Below are 19,586 nucleotides of genomic sequence, written 5' to 3'. Positions count from 1 at the left end.
GTCCTTGCTTACCCCTACCTGTGTTTAATCTACTACATCTGAATTCATACTTTAGGACAGTAATTGGCAAACTTTTTCTTAAAAGGCCCTGATAGTAAATATTTTTGGCTTTGTGAGCCATATGGTCTTCATCACAACTACTCAGTTTTGTCTTTGTACTATCAAAGCAGCCATAGACGGTATGTGAACAAATGAGTACAGCTGTCTCGGTAAAACTTCATAAAAGCAGTAGTGGGCTGGATTAGGTCTGCAGACCATACTTTGCCAATCCCTATGTTATATATTTGTTATTAAAAGGGAAGTATTGAGAGAATAAATTTTATGAAATATATTTATGTGTAAGAATTGGCTATTGTAAAATTGTTGGGAGTTATTTTGCTCACTAATAATCTGAGAATCGCATTTCTTGGTATTAGTTATCTTTGTCAATACCTTTCCCTTTAATCAACCTCACAGTATACCACTTGGTAGGAAATTTTGCTTATGTTACGTGCAGTATATATGGAAGTAAGGCAGCTTCTTAATGTGAACCTTATGCTGCTAATAGGAACAGTAGTGCCCTCTACAAAGTTATTTCCTAATTATTTACCAAATAATAAAATGAGTAATTTTCAGTTACGCTCAGAATTTTAGAAATCATTGTCTTTGAACTATTAAAATTCATACATACTAATTTGATTTTTAAGCTTATTTATCCTATTTATGATATGCATAAATTTCTAAAATCTCTGTAGGAAATATTGCATAATTGGCTTTTCAGTTTTCATATAACACAATAAATATTGAAATAAAATACTTTATTTCTAGATTGATGAACACAGAATATGCGTTTGTGTAAGAAAACGACCACTCAATAAAAAAGGTATGATGCTTTTTGAATTCTTAATAAGAGGTTGATTTTGTCCAGTTGGTATTTATTTTAATGATAGCAGAAATTAAATTGGTTTGGAAGAGTTAAATATAAATCATTTTATTTGTTACATAATCATTATGCAGATTTCTTTGTTAGATCTGCTGATTTGTTATTGCTCTATGAATCATTGCCATTTCTGATTCTTGCTTTACAGAAATTTTGATAATTTTTTTACTTGGTTGTTCCAAATATGTCTTCTTGAATGGCATATTTATGAGATATTTATATTTATAGAAATTAATACTTCTATTAAAATTTTTATCACTTTTAAAAAATTATTTATTACATCCAAATGCTATGAAAATTACTGGGCATTGATTTTCATTTATTCTTTTAGAAACTCAAATGAAAGATCTTGATGTAATCACAATCCCTAGTAAAGATGTTGTGATGGTACATGAACCAAAACAAAAAGTAGATTTAACAAGGTACCTAGAAAACCAAACATTTCGTTTTGATTATGCCTTTGATGACTCAGCTCCTAATGAAATGGTTTACAGGTAGGTAAACTTGTTTTAAATAACAATTTTGTTCTTATACTGTGTATTTATCACTACCCTGAACCTTGTGTTGATCTTGGCATATCTCTCCAAAAGTACAATATGCTCTTTTATTCTGAGTTTAAGCAAAAGTTATGTCATAAACACAATAATCAGTATTACTACTTGTTCCCTTTAATTCTCCCCTCAGATCATAGTTTTTATTACTAATATGTATCTCATGCACTGTATATTATATATCCCATACATTAGATATATATTTATATATGGATAGGAAATTTCTGGAAAATGTAGGCATTTTCTGTAGTTCTAGCAATGTGATGTGATTAGAGGGGACTTTTTTACTTTTACTTTTTGCTTTTTAGTCTCTGTATTAGTAAAGAAATTTGGAATATTTGTTATATATCACTCCTTAAGTTTTCTAAATCTTTATTTCACATGTTACCACCATTTAAGGCAAAAAGAAGAAAAAACGTTCTGTAAACCTACTTGCATTTGCCTAATTTTTATCATCTTTAAGCATTGGAATTGTTGTAATACATGAAATATTCAACTTATAAACAACTCAAAATTATAAGTTTAACACATTGATACCCCAGAGTTGTATGCTAAATGTAGATTTTCATACATAGTTTGTAAACATTGCCTTCTAATTATAACAGGTCAGTTTTAACAGCAGTGCTATTTCAATCTTTTGCCAATTGTCGTGGCAATTACTTGAATGCTTTTTCATTGACTTTTCATTTTATAAATATGGCTGGAGAACAGAAAATTAAATGGATAATAAGAGTCCTGAGAATTGAAGTCTTATTAATGAGATATTTTTTAGATCAACTCCATTGGACTTAAGCCAGTAAACTGGGAGTTCAGTTATAAAAAAGGAGGGGAAAATTAAAGAATATGTGAATGCTAAATGGTATTATGAAGAATTTGTTTTAAAAGGGAACTATTAATATAAATTGTGTATTTTTACCGGAGAAGAGAGTCCTCTTCCCCCACCGCTTCCTTTTCTTCTTCCTTTCCTGCTTCATAAAATATGTCTGTTTGACTTTATAATTATAAGGTATGTTTCTCTGAATATGCTAGATTTAATAAACATTCAGTTTTACCTTATATATATATGCTTCTTAATTTTACCGGTATTGATGCTATCCCCTTTATTTACCTTTGAGGGTATGCAAGTTAGGCCTTTTTTTGTCTAATCACTCTGTAGACTCATTCACTACAATTGTTTTTTTTTAAGATTTTATTTATTTATTTGAGAGAGAGAGAGTGAGAAAGAGCATGAGAGGGGAGTAGGTCAGAGGGAGAAGCAGATTCCCTGTGGAGCTGGGAGCCTGATGTGGGACTCGATCCTGGGACTCTAGGATCATGACCTGAGCCGAAGGCAGTTGCCCAACCAACTGAGCCACCCACGCACCCTCATTTACTACTTCTATTTGACCACTGTTTCCTGCTCCTTCTGTTCTGTACCTTTTTCAGTTGTTCCTTAAAAAAAAAAAAAAAAAATTCAGCAGAACTGTATAAAGTGTTCCACATACATTTTTTGTTTTAAAGGTTTTTTATTTTTATTTGACACAGAGCGCACAAGTAGGCAGGCAGAGAGACGGGGGGAAGCAGTCTCCCTACGTAGCAGAAAGCCCGATGTGGGGCTCGATCCCAGGACCCCGAGATCATGACCTGAGCAGAAGGCAGAGGCTTAACCCACTGAGCCACCCAGGTGCCCCACATACATTATTTTGAAGCCAATATGAAAAAAGATTTGTTTCCCATTACACTTTCTAGAGCTCTGCTCAAGGAAGTATTTCTATAATTTTAACTCTAGCTGTGATTACAATAACAGGTTTGAAAAATAATTCGAAACCATATTTTTGCATCCTTCTCCTGAACTGTGACTGTCAACTCTGGTGTCTTACATGTATATTTTTTTTTTTTAAGATTTTATTTATTTATTTGACAGAGAGAGATCACAGGCAGAGAGGCAGGCAGAGAGAGAGGAGGAAGCAGGCTCCCTGCTGAGCAGAGAGCCCGATGCAGGGCTCGATCCCAGGACCCTGGAATCATGACCTGAGCCGAAGGCAGAGGCTTTAACCCACTGAGCCACCCAGGCGCCCCATTATATGTATAATTTGTATTTACTTAGCTGCATTCAAGGAAATCCTGTCACTTTTCTACTTGGGTAGATGGCCTTAAGATAATGTTTTTATAGTTGTTTTTGTTTTTTTTCTCTCTTGAGATTATCACTCTTTTGATTTGATTTCTGTTATAACTTTTAATCCTGGTGGTGTGGGTTTTTGTATGTTTGGTTGGTTTTGTTGGTTTTCACTGTAGAAACCTTACTTGTCTTGCCTAGTATTACATTTTTTTGTTGTTATTTTTAAAACTTTAATATCGTCTTTTATATACACATGTCTTAGCTCAGTTACTGTCTTTTTCTTTTTCTCTTTATTTTGGGGGGGCCCATTGTGACCATCGTTTATTATGGAATTACTTGAAATTATGCTTTAAAGAGCTGTGAGCAATTTTAGGATAAGGTTATTTAAAAACTGTAACAAATCAGTGGGCTCAGCTGTCAGACTACAGACTGTAGTTTGACAGTTGAGCCCACTGATTTATTAAAAATATTGGTATGGGAGCGCCTAGCTGGCTCAGTTGGTTAAGCAGCTGCCTTCAGCTCAGTTCATGATCCCAGGTTCCTGGGATTGAGCCCCGCATGGGGCTCCTTGCTTGGCAGAGAGCCTGCTTCTCCCTTTTCCCTCTGCCTGCTACTCTGCCTACCTGTACTCTCTGTTTTTGTGTCAAATAAATAAAACCTTAAAAAAAATTGGTATGGCTTTTATTAATAAGACTTAGTATTTTATTTACTTAATTTAAATATTGATGGCACATTCTGACTAGTGCATTTTATTTTTAAGGTTTACAGCTAGACCACTAGTGGAAACTATATTTGAAAGGGGGATGGCTACGTGCTTTGCTTATGGGCAGACTGGAAGTGGAAAAACTCATGTGAGTAATTCATTAATTACATCGTCCTATGCAGCTTGTTTATTTTCCTTATGGCTTAATTCTAAGACCTAAATTCTTAAGATTTATTCCTGAATAATGTCTATTATTATTTGTTTTTTAACATGTAGACTATGGGAGGTGACTTTTCAGGAAAGAATCAAGATTGTTCTAAAGGAATTTATGCATTAGCAGGTAACTATCTTTTTTGCATATCATTTGTAATATTTTTTAATATTGCTTAGGTGGCTTTGAAATAAAACTTGGAAACATCGTTCAGGACTTTCAGGATAACCATAAAGTTAAACTTGGTTTATATTATGACAGTTTTAGGTTGTCAGACTGCTTGAAAAGAATTGTGAGAATTAGCTTTTGGAACAGGAATCTTGATTTTATTTGTATTATTTTAATCTGACATATTATTGGAGCTTAGTATTTGTTGAAACTTAATAGTATTTGTTGTCGAATAGGTAATGTATGAAAAGCTTCTGTCTGGTATGGTTACGGGAATAACCTTACTATGACCACCTATAATTTTATGTTATTTATATGAATAAATAGCATTCTTTTATTGAATATGAGAGTGACATCTATATTTAAGTGTTAAAAAACTATTACTATTTATTTATAAAATTAGTGTTCACTTTAGGCTTCATTTTTTTAATTGATACTGTCATTCTAGGTAAAGATTAATTGATTCCTCTAAATAGAGAAAATTTGAATTGCTTTTTAAAGATAGTATTTGTAGGGTGCCTGGGTGGCTCGGTCAGTGAAGCATTTGCTCATGTTGTGAGGTGCTGGGATTGAGCCCTGTGTCAGGCTCCCTGCTCAGCAGGGAATTTGCTTCTCCCACCCCTTCTGCCCTTGTCCCCTGTTCATGTTCTCTTTCTTGCTCCCTCTCTCTCTCTCTCTCAAATAAAATGAATAAAATCTTTAAAAAAAAAAAAAAAAAGATAGTATGTGTAACATCTTAACACATTTTCTCCACATGGAATTCTTGACAGCTCGGGATGTCTTTTTAATGTTAAAGAAGCCAAACTATAAGAAGTTAGAACTTCAAGTGTATGCAACCTTTTTTGAAATTTATAGTGGAAAGGTAAGTGGAAACTTAAAAAAACAAACTGATTTTTTTGGGAGGATGTTAAATTTTGGTTTAATATATTTATAACATGAAATTTAAAACTTAACCCATTTTTTTGTATATATGTTCACTGGCATTAACTACATGTTGTGCAACCATTTCCACCACATATTTTTATATGTGTTAGACTATTATGTTAGCATTTTGTTGAGATTTTAGGAAATTCCCTTTGAAAGTCTCAACTTCAATATTGAGCATTATTATTCAAGTTATTCTAATTTTCTGAAATAATTTTTGGACTCTGATTCATTTTTATAGAACGGAGTCTTTTTCTTTAAAGCTAGTTTTCCAATTTTTTTTTTTTTTTTAAAATAGGTGTTTGACTTGCTAAATAGGAAAACAAAATTAAGAGTACTAGAAGATGGAAAACAACAGGTTCAAGTGGTGGGATTACAGGAACGGGAGGTCAAATGTGTTGAAGATGTACTGAAACTCATTGACATAGGCAACAGTTGCAGGTAAATTTCATTTTAAGTAAGAGAAACTTAATTTCTTGATCAGTTTTAGATAATTTGGGTATTTAAACAAAACAGAGGTATTACTTAATGCATTTTCGTAGTACAAATTTGTTCATAAAAACTTCTACCATTATGTTACTGAGTGATATCTACTATATTGATAATCATACTACAAATATACTCAAAGTGTGCCAGATTAAAGTGTATGAATCTGGTATGTTGAAGTGTTTTAAATCAGATTGTCTCTTTTGTATTTAAATGATGAAAACTGGATGGTTTTTTGAAGGTTTCTTTGATGGAATACCGTGGTTTACAATATAAAAAACTGACGTATTTTTGGTATCTAAAATAACCTTAATCACATTGTTGTAGAACATCCGGTCAAACATCTGCAAATGCACATTCATCTCGAAGCCATGCAGTGTTTCAGATTATTCTTAGAAGGAAAGGAAAACTACATGGCAAATTTTCTCTCATTGATTTGGCTGGAAATGAACGAGGAGCTGATACTTCCAGTGCAGACAGGCAAACCAGGCTTGAAGGTGCTGAAATTAATAAAAGCCTTTTAGCACTCAAGGTAAATAACATGTATTTAATTGTGAAAGATCTTTTGCTTTTGACACTAATTTTGTTTAGAGTAGCTACAAATCATAGCAAATGTAGCATTTAGTAAGGAAGAGAGGTTTGTTTATGTTTACAATTATTGATTTATAATATACCCAGGAATTTTCTTTACACATACTCATTTTTTTTTAGAGTGAAAAAAAGATCTAAGATTCTACAGGGCTTTAACTAGCTATAATTATCATAGAGGAGGATAAGGAATCCCAAAACTCAGCTAAGAAATATCGTCTTAGAAAAATGTGGAATGGCTTTCAGAAAGTTAGGAGGACAATATTCTATCCCTTCCTTGAATAAAAAAAGAAGGATCAGGGGCGCCTGGGTGGCTCATTTGGTTAAGCGTCGGCCTTCAGCTCAGGTCATGATCCCGGGGTCCTGGGATCAAGCCCTGCATTTGGCTCCCTACTCAGCGGGAAACCTACTTCTCCCTCTCATTCCCCGCCCCTGCTTGTGTTCCCTCTCTTGCTCTGTTAAATAAATAAATAAAATCTTTTTGGGGAAAAAAAATCTTTTAAAAAATGTTAAAAAAAAAAAAAAAAAAAGGAGGGCACCTGTGTGGCTCAGTGGGTTAAAGCTGCTGCCTTCAGCTCAGGTCATGATCCCAGGGTCCGCGTGGGCTCTCTGCTCAGCAGGGAGCCTGCTTCCTCTCTGCCTGCCTCTTTGCCTATTTGTGATCTCTATCTGTCAAATAAATAAATAAAATCTTAAAAAAAAAAAAAAAAGAAAAGGAAGGATTGGCAAGGTTACAAGAAAACATTCTGTGTTTTTTCTTTTGTCATTCCAGTTTCAAAGTTTAGCTTTTTATCCTTCTATCTGTTACTTCTAAATTCTAGTTAGAGTCCTAGAAGACTCTTTAGTAAGTACTTTGTTGTTGTTACTGTTTTTAATTTCATTTTCTTGAATTAGCTTTATGTAACCATCTTTACTAAACTTGTTAGTAGGATTTCCAGAGCCGATCAGATCTTAAATGTTAGGGTTATAATAAAATGTCTTTTAAATATGTTAGATAAGATTACTTGTTATAAGGAGCCTAATCTGTGAAACTTGCTTTCTTAATTTTCAGGAGTGCATCAGAGCCTTAGGTAGAAATAAACCTCATACTCCTTTCAGAGCAAGTAAGCTCACTCAGGTGTTAAGAGATTCATTCATAGGTGAAAATTCTCGTACCTGCATGGTAAGTTTATGTTTGTTTGTTTTGTTTTAACCCTGAATAGTGAATAACTCAATATCTATGGAAAGATTATAATGCACATTAATAACAGTCATTTAAATCCTTCTATTGTGAGAGATACAATGGTACTTAAGATATGGTCCCTTCCAGCCTGATAAGAGAGGATTATATTGCATTTATAATGCATTCTACTATTTCAAACATCTGAGTCTTCTTGAGGTTGGTCTTCGTTGATTTTTATTCTCCTTGAATATGGTGCACGCTTTTCTTTTTCTTCGTATGTCTAGTAAAATTGGTTTATATAATCTTTTTGTTTATATAATTTTTATTATGAATAAATACTTAGACACTCTGAATTCTCTTATGTTCTAAAGATTATTGATTGTTGTTGTTTTAGCAAGAAGTGCACTTAACTTATTTCAAACTCTGGTCTTCCCTGCTTTGGACAGCAGATAAAATTGAAAACTGTTCTTTTAGACTCAGCTGTTACTTGGAGTAAGCCTTACGTATGCCCGGTTCAGGTGTCAGCGAGAGATTCGGGTGGTTTATATGTACAATTTTTGGTTGTCATGATTACCTCCCTACATGATTATCTCTCTTCTGGAACAAACCTCACTTTTTAGGGGCTTTAGTTGCTACCTTCAAATTCTGTCCTTTAGTTTAACCAGTGAAATTCCTGTTTTCTAGTGAAGTTTCAGTTGCCCTGTGTGACAGCAGTGGGGCTTGCCCTTAAACAAAAAAATTATTGTATTGGGTGGGGAGGGGGTTGTGGAAACTCTCAGTGCTCTTCCCTCCATTTTCTGTCCGATTTAAATCATTTTCTGGTGCTTTCAGAGAGTTGTTTATATTTTATGTGGCTTACAATTATTATCTGATTGTGGGTGTAATATTACAAATTATCTTGGAGTTTAGATACCACAAATGTTTATTTTAAATGACCATTTTAAGATTAGATCTTAATGAACAATATGTTGTTAAGACTATCTTCATCATTTATAACATTTTCTTTACCTTTGCATCTTCTCCTTCAGATTGCCACAATCTCTCCAGGAATGGCATCCTGTGAAAATACTCTTAATACATTAAGATATGCAAATAGGTATGCAAAATAGTTACTCGGTTTGAAATTTGCGGGGAGTAGAGCAGTGGTTACTTTGACTTAATATCTGATAGGGTAACTTTTATTATTTTTTTCTAATTTAAAAAATGTTTTGCATGTTATTAAGATGATATGTAGAGTCATTTGGTCAAGTTCTGAAAATAAATGGAAATGTGTTGTGTAATTTGGAAAGAGATTTAGATCTTTAGTAGAATTGGTCTTTCTATCCTAGAACATGATTACATTTTTCTGTTTCACCAAGTTATATTTCATATTTTTTTACTACATTTAAATCATGTAAATTTTTCTTAATAGGAAAGTCTAAATGAGTATAAGGGGACCAATCTGTATTTCTTAAATTGTTTTATCTATATGCTAAAAATTATTTTTGATAATACTAAATGCCATATGTGGGAAATCTAGGGTTTGAATAAGTAATGATAGCACTTTTTTTCTGTTTTTCTGTATGAGTTACATTTTACTACTCATTGTCGCTAGTGTTAGATAATTTAATGGATAGTGATGTTATTATAAATAAAGGACAAAAAATATTATAGACTTAAAATAATTTATTCCTTAGAGTCATGAAGTGCCTTTGGAACTTCAGATTGTGATAGACAGATTTATATTTGTTCTAAAAATCATTCCTGTTGCTCGTTTTGAAGTAATGACTTTGTAGTTTTAAATTTCTCTTATCACATACTGCATTTGTGATTCTCATTGTTAGCTATCAAAGTTCTCTTTGTATTCCATTTCTACTGTGGACATTCCCTTAATTTTACTGAATACAGTATTTGTCCTGTTTAATTGCTATGGAAATTTTATTTTTAATCTTTTTTCTTAAAACAGGGAATACATATGTATACAGAGAAGTACTGAAAACATTAAGTGAATAATCTAATAAATATTTATACAGTATAAATTCTGTCATCAGATTGGGAAATAGAACGCCTCTCTAGAAAGCTCCCCATATGTCCCCTCCTGATGACAAATCCAGAATAACATGTCCAAATCCATTAATCTCTACCCCAAGGTAGATGTTATCTTGACTTCTGTGGCATAATTTTCTTGGCTTTCTTTTTCTCTCTTTTTAAAAACAGTTTTGGCACCTATGAATGTATCCCTGAACAACATAGGTAGCTGTATTTGAACTTTCCATAAGTGGGGTCATACTCTTTTTTTCTGTTGTGACTTGATTTTTGTTTGAACTGAAGAGATTTTTTTAATGATAGTAAAAACTATTGGAAAGTATAAGCCTTTGACATTTTGCAAAAAGACATTAAAATAACTTCTTTATAAATATAATGGAACTTTATTTCTAAATTTAATACTTTTTAAACTTAGAATTTTGGGCTCTGAGCTGCAAACATTTCTAGTACTTTTAATTCATTTTTATAATGAACATTTTTGGTATGTGGGGTTTTTAGCCATTAAAGTGCTTCTCTTATTTCCAATTGTACATGGGACAGAGGAGCAACAGCTTAGTATAGCAACATATTGCCATATTATAGAATTAAAACAAAACCCCTCCATGTCTTCAGACTTCTAACTGCAAAACAATCTACCTAATGCGAACATACTCTATCTGGCTATTCCTCTTGTTCATTTAGGTCCAAGTAAATGTTTAATTTATTATCAAGTAATTTATCTGCAATGTGATAAACTGCCTGGGACAAATAATTCTGTCTTTTCTTTGCAAACTTCTAGAAATAAAGATTTTCAACCTCCCCTGATAGCTCATTTGAGGAATATAATTCCTGCATATAATGTTTAGCGTTTGAGTTAGACAGAAGCCCTTGGAATAGAGGAAAATATTAGCCTATTAGGGATGGATTGCTTATCTAAATTAGAAGATTCTGACAGAATCCTAAATGGAGTTGGGAATAAAAAGAATCACGTCATTGTTAGAAATTTAGATTTTGTCAGTCTGTATGGTAAATAAGCTTTTCAAAGTGACTCTAAAGGATGAAGTGTAACTGAATCCAGTATTGAACCCTTGACAGCAGACATTAATAGGTCAAAGAAGGACTGTAAGTAGAAGAAATAAATTAGTTTGATCTACATGAAATTATTAGTTTGATCTGTATGACTATCTGTGACCCAACAAAATAGTAATTTCGTTCATATTAAATCTAAAAGAAGTAATGAGAAAAACATGCTTAGTATATTGGATGTTTAATAACGTAGTGTTTATACTCATAGCTAGGTTTGAACCTCACTTATTCTCATTGAATGAACTTGGGTAAGATACTTTATTGCTCTGAACCGATTTCTCATCTGTAAAGTGATAAAAATAATATCACAGGATTGTTTTAAGATTTATATAATATAATGCCTAAAATATACACTAATACCTAACATGTAGGAAATACATGATAAATACTGCTTACTGTTATGAAATGTGATGGCTCCAAAAGGAACGTACAGAATCACAAAGAGGTGTCAGAAAAGCCATAATTTGGTTATATATAAAGGAGATATTGCCAAAATTTAAATTCCATTGCTAAAGAGGCTTTCCTTAACCGGGGTTCTTCATCTGAACCAAACACAGAAAACTATTTGAGGAACTGCTTTCTCATTTTGTACCAAGGATGGAACCATTCTAGACACATAGGAGAGAAGTTAATTCATTACAAACAGTGGATGCCGTAAAGACTTAATACTCTTATGTTCTCTTTTAAAAGTCTGCAAGAATATTGAGGGGTCATTGATGCTAATAAAATATTTGCAGTATTGACTATACAAGGGAATTTGATCAATAGTCATGTAGTTAAAGAAGGGCCATTTAAAATTTAGGTGATGGTCTGGTTAAACTTTTAGGAGGTATCATGAGGAAAGGGGAAAGTATACCAGAAAGGAAGGACTACGGACAAAAAGGTATCAATAGATCAGAAAAATTCAGAAACTTCTTAAAATTCTTTTTAAAGTACTCTATATACAGTAAGTCGCAACAATGTTGATATCTTTTTTTAAACAAATTAAGCTGAATACAAAATAAAAACTTGAAATGTGCATTGCTGTCTTTACAAGAGCATTTTCTCTTAATTTGTTGCTGTTTTGGTGCTGCAGAGTAAAGGAGTTTGGAATTAGTCCATCAGACATTCCCTTCTCACAGGGTAGTGGCAGTCGCCCTGATCTCTCTCCTTCTTATGAGTATGACGACTTTTCTCCTTCGATTACCAGGTCTACTTCCTTCTATGCATAAGATGTTTATTTTCATAGTTTCTTTTGAATTGTGTTACATATGAATATTTCATTTATACTTCAGTTCTGAGCCATTTTATTTTTCATTTTCATTTCATTTGGCAGGTGATGATTGTACTGCATGATCTTCATTTTTGTGTACTTTACTAATTTATTTGCTTTAAAATGTTGATTTAGAATTCAGGCTTCCTGTTGCTCCTCATAATTTTAAGGATGATGTCATCTTTGCATATTTATGGTTGAAAGGTAAACTGTCTTGTTTAAAATGAGAAGTTTACCGTTACTCTGTATGTTCTTATAAATTTCCTTATCTGCGAGGAAATGACAAAGATCCTTTGATTTAGAACATGTATCCTCCCACTGTGTAAATTGAAGTATAATAGGTAAACATTTTTTAATTGATAGAACTTTATAGCATAATCTTTATACATTAGAATTATGATTATTTCAAATGTGGCTATTTTAATAAAGCATTATAACAACTAAAAATCTACAAAGTATATTAAGTTCTCTGATTTTGGCAATAATCTGTTTATTGATCTAAGTGCTGTTGTTAGCATTTTTCTGTTTATATAATTTAATTGCAAAAACTGTTTGTTTTTACTTTGAAATACTGAATCTACATACTTTGCTAATTGTCATTATGCACAATAATTATCTCTGAAATAATTGTAAAGTTACCTCACTAAATTCTGAAAGTTCATCAGCCGAATATCCCTTTAGTCTTTACACAGATTTCAGATAAACTTGATCTGGAAAGCTGACATCATCAGTCTTAATATGTTAATTGAATAGGATGGTAGTTTCTTGATCCTCTGCATGTGTCTTTGTTAATTTTAGGTACCTCTTATGTATTAATAGGGTGAAAGAATTGACTGTGGATCCAACTGCTGCTGGTGATGTCCGTCCAATAATGCACCACCCACCAAATCAAATTGATGACTTAGAGGCACAGTGGGGTGTGGGGAGTTCCCCTCAGAGAGATGATCTGAAACTTCTTTGTGAACAAAACGTGAGTGACAATATAGTTCCAATGACCTGATTTTAGTTCATTTCATCAGTAGCAGAACTTAATGATTGAAAACTACCATCTGCATCAGGGGTCAGCCGACTACGGTCTATGGGCCAGCCATCTGTTTTTATGCATAAAGTTTTACTGAATTATGGCCATGCTTCATTTACAACTTGTCTGGCTGCTTTCTTGGATAAAAGCAATGACAAAAACTGTATGACTCACAAGCCCAAAATAGGTACTGTCTGCCCCTTTAAAATGTTTGCTGACCCTGACCTAAACTTCTTCTTCGTCTTTTTTTTTTTTTTAACCCCCTCTCAGATTTTCTGTCAGTATTAAACTTTGGTGGTATTGAAAGTAATATAGGGAAAAAGCAACTTTAAGAATTACGTATACAACATATCATACATATAGGTTAAAAACAATTAACTATGGACTCATGCATATAAAAAGAATGCATGAACTCTATCAAAAATCAAACATGGCAAAATGCTAACATTTGTTAAGTATGGTAGTACTCTGTATGTTTGAAATGGCTAGTGACATTTCATAATTTAACAGTTTGATTCCTAGTTACTCAAAAAATTTAAAAAAGTGTACCTGTTGTATAAGGACAAAGAGGTATAAAGAAGTAACAAAAAAAAGCACAAACAATACATGTTTTCGTATGATTACTTTAACATATTGAGGGGATTCCTTTCTGTGAGATGTAAAAGACTTTATAATTCCTTTTTAAAAATATAACCTACATAGTTTTATATATTCTTTTAAGAATCTTACAGTAGTATTTTCATGATAAAAGGTAGCATATATTAGTTGCTTACTACATAACTTATATTAGCTATGCATTTTACTTATTATCTGATGTAATGCTCACAGCTCTATGTAGTAGACACCATAATTATCTCTATTTTTTAACTGCTTTTCCAAAAAGTGAGGGAACTTGGGGTTCCTAGCTTAAAATAAGAGTTCTAAACTCTGAACCATGGAAAATAAAAAACTGACAATGAGATCCTGGCCTGAAAATGATATTCTATCTCCTGTCTCCAAAAGTTAGGTATAGTTGCTTTTTGCATTCTTGAAACAGCCATGTACTGTACCTAGGTATGGTGCCTCTTAAGGATTTGGAAAATGAAAACAAGGTGGGCCCTCTCTGTAATAGATCCTTTCCATTTTATTTTTCTGTCTGCCTGGTTGAGTCTTTGTAGGACTTTAATTTGGAGAGGTTAGGTAGGACTGATCCAGAGGCTTGAAGTATAACATCATGAGTTCTTGCAGTCTTCTCCATATTTGAGAGTATGTGGCGTTCCTTGAATTTTTCTACCCCCTGGAACTATCTTGAAGTGGTTCAGTCTTAGCTTTTTAGTTGAGTTTACTGGTGCCTGTGTACCTTTTCTTACTGTTGTATTAAGGTCTTAACAAGGTAAATTAAAACGGGATAGGGACTAAGACATGTCCTACAGATAAAACCAACATAAGTACACAAAGTAGAAGATAATAAAGAGCATTAGCATTCCAGAAGTAGTTGTATAGACAAAAAAAGTATTCTAAGTAGACTGCATGGAAGTGATAGGAACTTGCAAAGTATCTTAATGCAAAAGAAAGAGGGCATTCTGGGCTTGACAGGGAGGTGGGCGGATATAATGAATAAAGTTGGTTGAGTGTGTTTATCGTATGATATATTGTATGCCTGCATGTCTTAATAAAAACAGATATTTGTTTCCCAAAGAGAAGATAAAAAGTTCTTTGACCAACTTGATTATATATAATCAAGTTTTACAGACTGTAGCATACTGATTGAAGTCAAATGTCTTCTGATACTATTTAACCAAAATTTGTACATACATTTAGAATTGTGTATCTTGTTTGAAAAAGTCCCTTTTTTAACTCACATTTTATAAAACAATTTTAAGTAAACCTCATCACTAAAGCCACATTTTGAGGAAATAAATCATTAAAGACATTGGGGTTGGGAAAGAAGCTCAAAAAAAGAAAGCAAGCCTAGAGAAATTTTCACTTGATGTAGGACTATATATGTTGTATTTATGTCTGTGGGGTTTTTGTTGATGAGGTAAAATCAGTTGTCGATTAAGATTTCTGTAAAAACCGACAAACACATCATATGATGTAATGCAGAAATTAAGATTTAGGAAGAGTTGAGACCTTCAGAACACTTAATTTGATAGTCACAGTCATAGAAAACATTATCTTGAAATCTCTTTTCTGGTGAAAAGATATTTAAGACATACAAATGTTAGTGAAAATAAAACAATACTGAGGAAATATTTTAGTATATTTTAGCTTATAATAAATATATTTTTGAAAAGTTGCATTATTCCAAAAGAGATTGCTTTTTTAGGGTAATTCTACAGTAAAACCTGGGCTAAGTGAAAACTACCCCTTACTGATAGGCTTAAATTTGGGCTGTCTTACTGAGTGTTACATCAGATACTTATGACCCATAAAAAGAAGTTGTGGCTTTGCCTTTTATATTATCTTTTAGTAGTCTTTATCTTGCAAACTTCTCATTTTTTAAATGACATTTTTATAAATGATATGGGAAAACTACTTTTATGTAACATTTAAAATGTAAACTTTAGGGGGCGCCTGGGTGGCTCAGTGGGTAAAGCCGCTGCCTTCGGCTCAGGTCATGATCTCAGGGTCCTGGGATCGAGTCCCGCATCGGGCTCTCTGCTCAGCAGGGAGCCTGCTTCCTCCTCTCTCTCTCTCTGCCTACTTGTGATCTCTCTCTGTGTCAAATAAATAAATAAATAAATATCTTTAAAAAAAAAAAATGTAAACTTTATGTCCTAACTTTTTTAACTATGTTCATCTTAAGGAAGAAGAAGTTTCTCCCCAATTGTTTACTTTCCATGAAGCTGTCTCACAAATGGTAGAAATGGAAGAACAAGTTGTAGAAGATCACAGGGCAGTGTTCCAGGTAAAATAAGACAGGACCTTTCATCAAATATTTCTGTAGGGAAATTAAGAACTTTCATAATGCTTTGAATATTATCCTAATTTTAAAAATTTACTATTTTGTGTATGTATATGTGTATTTGTAGGGTGTTGAGTATATGTATGGGATAGTTTGGACAGAAAATGAATGGTGGTTACAGTGTTTCTTTTGTGCCATGGTGAAAAACCTAGCTTATTTACTACTCTTCTCCTGCTCTTTTTGCTTTAGTTAGTTGTCCATTTTTAGAAAAGGGTTGAACTTCTGCCCTCCACCACCTCTTTCTCCGTGTTAGGACAGTTTATTTGATGTAAGTAAGAAAAACTTCTAAGGGTTATCATAACAGTTGAGGAAGTATCTTTCTTTATAAAGGAGGAAAAGTGCTTTAGGAAAGGGAAGGTTACTACAGTGGCAGATGTGTGAGGATCGTTAAATCCCTGCCTGTCCCAGTAACTGCTGACGTATTCATCCCATTGTCCATTCAGCCTATTAAAAGTACTGTGTGATTTACTATATGATTTCCTTCTTCCCCCCACCTGCTCCCTTTTATAACAAGAGAATACCCTGGAGAATGATACTTATGAGGAAGTGAAGGTAACCTTTAGATATCATTATGGAGACTATAAATATGTTTTGAAAAAAAAAAAATGTGTTTTGAGAAAAAGGTGAACAGTAGATCAGTCTTTCTGTTGACCTGTGTCCCTTCTCTGATGTTTGAGAAATATTTATTTGTAAACATATTTTTTTTAAAAGATTTTATTTATTTATTTGCCAGAGAGAGAGGTGGGGGGAGGGAGAGAGCGCATGCAAGCAAGCACAGGCAGACAGAGTGGCAGCAGAGGCAGAGGGAGAAGCAGGCTCCCGGCCGAGCAAGGAGCCCGACGTGGGACTCGATCCCAAGACACTGGGATCATGACCTGAGCCGAAGGCAGCTGCTTAACCAACTGAGCCACCCAGGCGTCCCTGTAAACAAATATTAACACGACTCAGCTGTAGGCCATTTAAACACCTGGATAAAAGGCTCAAAAATGGGGGCACCTGGGTGTCTCAGTAGATTAAAGCCTCTGCCTTCAGCTCCGGTCATGATCCTGGGGTCCTGGGATCGAGCCTTGCATCAGGCTCTGCTCAGTGGGGAGCCTGCTTCTCTCTCTCTCTCTCTCTCTCTCTCTCTCACTTATTGCCTGCCTCTTTGGTTACTGTGATCTCTGTCAAGTAAATAAATACAATCTTTAAAAAAAAAAAAAAGGCTCAAAAATATAACAGAACTATTTATTTTATAAGTTGAGAATAGGATGTACCCTCATCAAAACTATTACAGTTCTGGGACGCCTGGGTGGCTCAGTTGGTTAAGCATCTGCCGTTGGCTCAGGTCGTAATCTCAGTGTTCTGGGATCTAGTCCTGAGGCAGGCTTCTTGCTCAGTGGAGGGCCTGCTTCTTTGCTGCCTGCCACTCCCTTTAAAATCTTTTTTAAAAAGTCTTTGAAAAAAGGCAGAGGGGTGCCTGGGTGGCTCAGTTGGTTAGGCAACTGCCTTCAGTTTGATTCATGGTCCTGGGGTCCCAGGATCAAGGTCTGCATTGGGCTCCCTGCTCGGTGGGGACTCTGCTCCCTCTGACCCTCTCCCCTTGCATGCTGGAGCTCTCTTGTGCTCTCTTTCTCTCTCAGATAAGTAATATCTTAAAAAAATAAAAAGAAAAAAGAACAAAAGTTTTAGTCAAACCCTTATTTTGGTAATCTATTTAGAGGCCTAGGTGTTTAGAGTAAACCAGGAAAGGACACTTGTAATTTAAGAAAATTGTCTCTGTGCTTTTGGAGCAAGGCATCATATAAAGACTATCATTTCCAACTCTGCCATTTTATGATGAAATCTAGAAGCTCTTGGTTTTTTGCAGAAGTGATTATTTTTCAGTTTCAATCCAGTATTTTTATAATTCGGTTTATTGTTACTCTGTGCTGTGATCTGTCATTTCTCAAAATAGAGTGTTGTTTTAAAAGATTAAATGGATAGCTAAAGAAAAAGAAAAATATTGGGATGTATATATGTGTTTTAATTGATACACATAGAAAGATGGATATATATATAGGTATAGAAAACTATATATATATATATATAGTTGTCATATAGTTTTCTAATAGGTATCTAAAGCTAAATTGCTAAAATTCAGCCTGATAATACGTATAGTCTAGTTATAATTAGCTATTAAATTGTACTGAAAGCTAGAAAGTGCCCATTTATATATCCAAAGCCTCTTTAACTCACTATGGTATGAACTTGTTCATGATTTGTATGATTCATGACTTTGCTGGGAAATGAAACATAAATTCCACATTACCTAAAATCAATTAGGAATGATTAGTTTCCTTTAAAGTGTCTATGAATAGTCAGTAGCTACTATTTAGTGATTTGTTTGACTCTTCTAAAATTGACTGTCTGTTGGTCTCTTATAGTTACAATAATTTTGAAGACCTAGTGTTTGGAATTTAGGGTTAACTCTTGACCCAACCACTATGAGGCCCCAAATGGATTTGTAGATTCTACATGGTTTGCAAGTTCTAGGCTACCATAGACCTCAGTAAATTGTTCAGTAGTTTTATTATACCATTCTTCCCCAATTTTAGGGATAGCTACTAAAGTTTTGAGAATTATTGTGCTCACTGATTGATACATGTTTGATTCACTCCCTTCCCCAAACCCTTACCTAGGGTAAAGTAAAAGTAGAAAAATCAAGTCACCTTGCTTAGCTTTTCGTGTTTGTGTTTGTGTTAGAATTTAAGGAAATATTTCTCAATTTTACTATGTAAATAAAGATGTTTATACTTATTAATATTTTAGAGAATACCAACTGAGGTATGCTTGAATATATTTAACATATGTGAAATTTGTAAATTGGTTTCTGTCTTATAAAGAGGCTTACTGGATTGTTGATTTTTTGTCCTTTTAGGAATCTATCCGATGGTTAGAAGATGAAAAGGCTCTTCTAGAGATGACTGAAGAAGTAGACTATGATGTAGATTCATATGCTACTCAACTTGAAGCTATTCTTGAGCAAAAAATAGACATTTTAACTGAGCTGCGTGGTAATTTCTTTTTCATTTTAGTGCTTGAAATCTCCATCTTTGTATGTAAGTGGTGGCAGGATTTTCGTATTGCAAGAGGATATCTTAAATAAAAATTATGGGTACCATTTAATACATTTCCAGAGGTATAAAGACAGACCAGTCATTCTGTTTTTTTATAAAAAAGAAACATGGAGTATTCTTTCAAGGGCTTTTGAGTTATCTTTTCTTTTAAGCATTTGAAAAGATAAAAGCATCTTGTGTTTAAAGAGGGAAAATGGATTTTAACAAATTTGTAAGTTTTATACACTCATTCAGATTTTTAGTTTGATAGGTCAGTGCTTGTCAGAATTATTTTGCTTAGGTTGGGTCTCTTCAGGGCCATCCCTTCTGTAGCCTCCTATCTGCATCTCTTTTCTGTGCATCTGTGTCATGTCTGTCCTTTGTAGCCT

General features: G+C 33.6%; 1 protein-coding gene across 4 annotated transcripts in view; it reads left to right on the top strand.

Annotated features, from left to right (window-relative positions):
* The window catches only part of KIF2A (kinesin family member 2A), a 77,784-nt gene that overhangs the window by 50,522 nt on the left and 7,676 nt on the right, over window positions 1-19,586 (top strand). For 2 of the 4 annotated variants that reach the window (XM_032336156.1, XM_032336155.1), the window contains exons 8-20: window positions 808-862; window positions 1,251-1,413; window positions 4,329-4,419; window positions 4,548-4,611; window positions 5,421-5,512; window positions 5,873-6,015; window positions 6,388-6,592; window positions 7,700-7,810; window positions 8,839-8,906; window positions 11,976-12,089; window positions 12,972-13,122; window positions 15,962-16,063; window positions 19,020-19,155. In XM_032336156.1, the coding sequence (XP_032192047.1) occupies window positions 808-862; window positions 1,251-1,413; window positions 4,329-4,419; window positions 4,548-4,611; window positions 5,421-5,512; window positions 5,873-6,015; window positions 6,388-6,592; window positions 7,700-7,810; window positions 8,839-8,906; window positions 11,976-12,089; window positions 12,972-13,122; window positions 15,962-16,063; window positions 19,020-19,155 (1,495 nt within the window). The remainder of the gene's footprint in view (window positions 1-807; window positions 863-1,250; window positions 1,414-4,328; window positions 4,420-4,547; window positions 4,612-5,420; window positions 5,513-5,872; window positions 6,016-6,387; window positions 6,593-7,699; window positions 7,811-8,838; window positions 8,907-11,975; window positions 12,090-12,971; window positions 13,123-15,961; window positions 16,064-19,019; window positions 19,156-19,586) is intronic. The other 2 variants (XM_032336157.1, XM_032336158.1) reach the window with 1 other exon arrangement.

Source organism: Mustela erminea, chromosome 3 (assembly GCF_009829155.1).
Source record: "Mustela erminea isolate mMusErm1 chromosome 3, mMusErm1.Pri, whole genome shotgun sequence".
NCBI lineage: Eukaryota > Metazoa > Chordata > Mammalia > Carnivora > Mustelidae > Mustela > Mustela erminea.
This window is presented reverse-complemented; position numbering and strand designations above follow the sequence as displayed.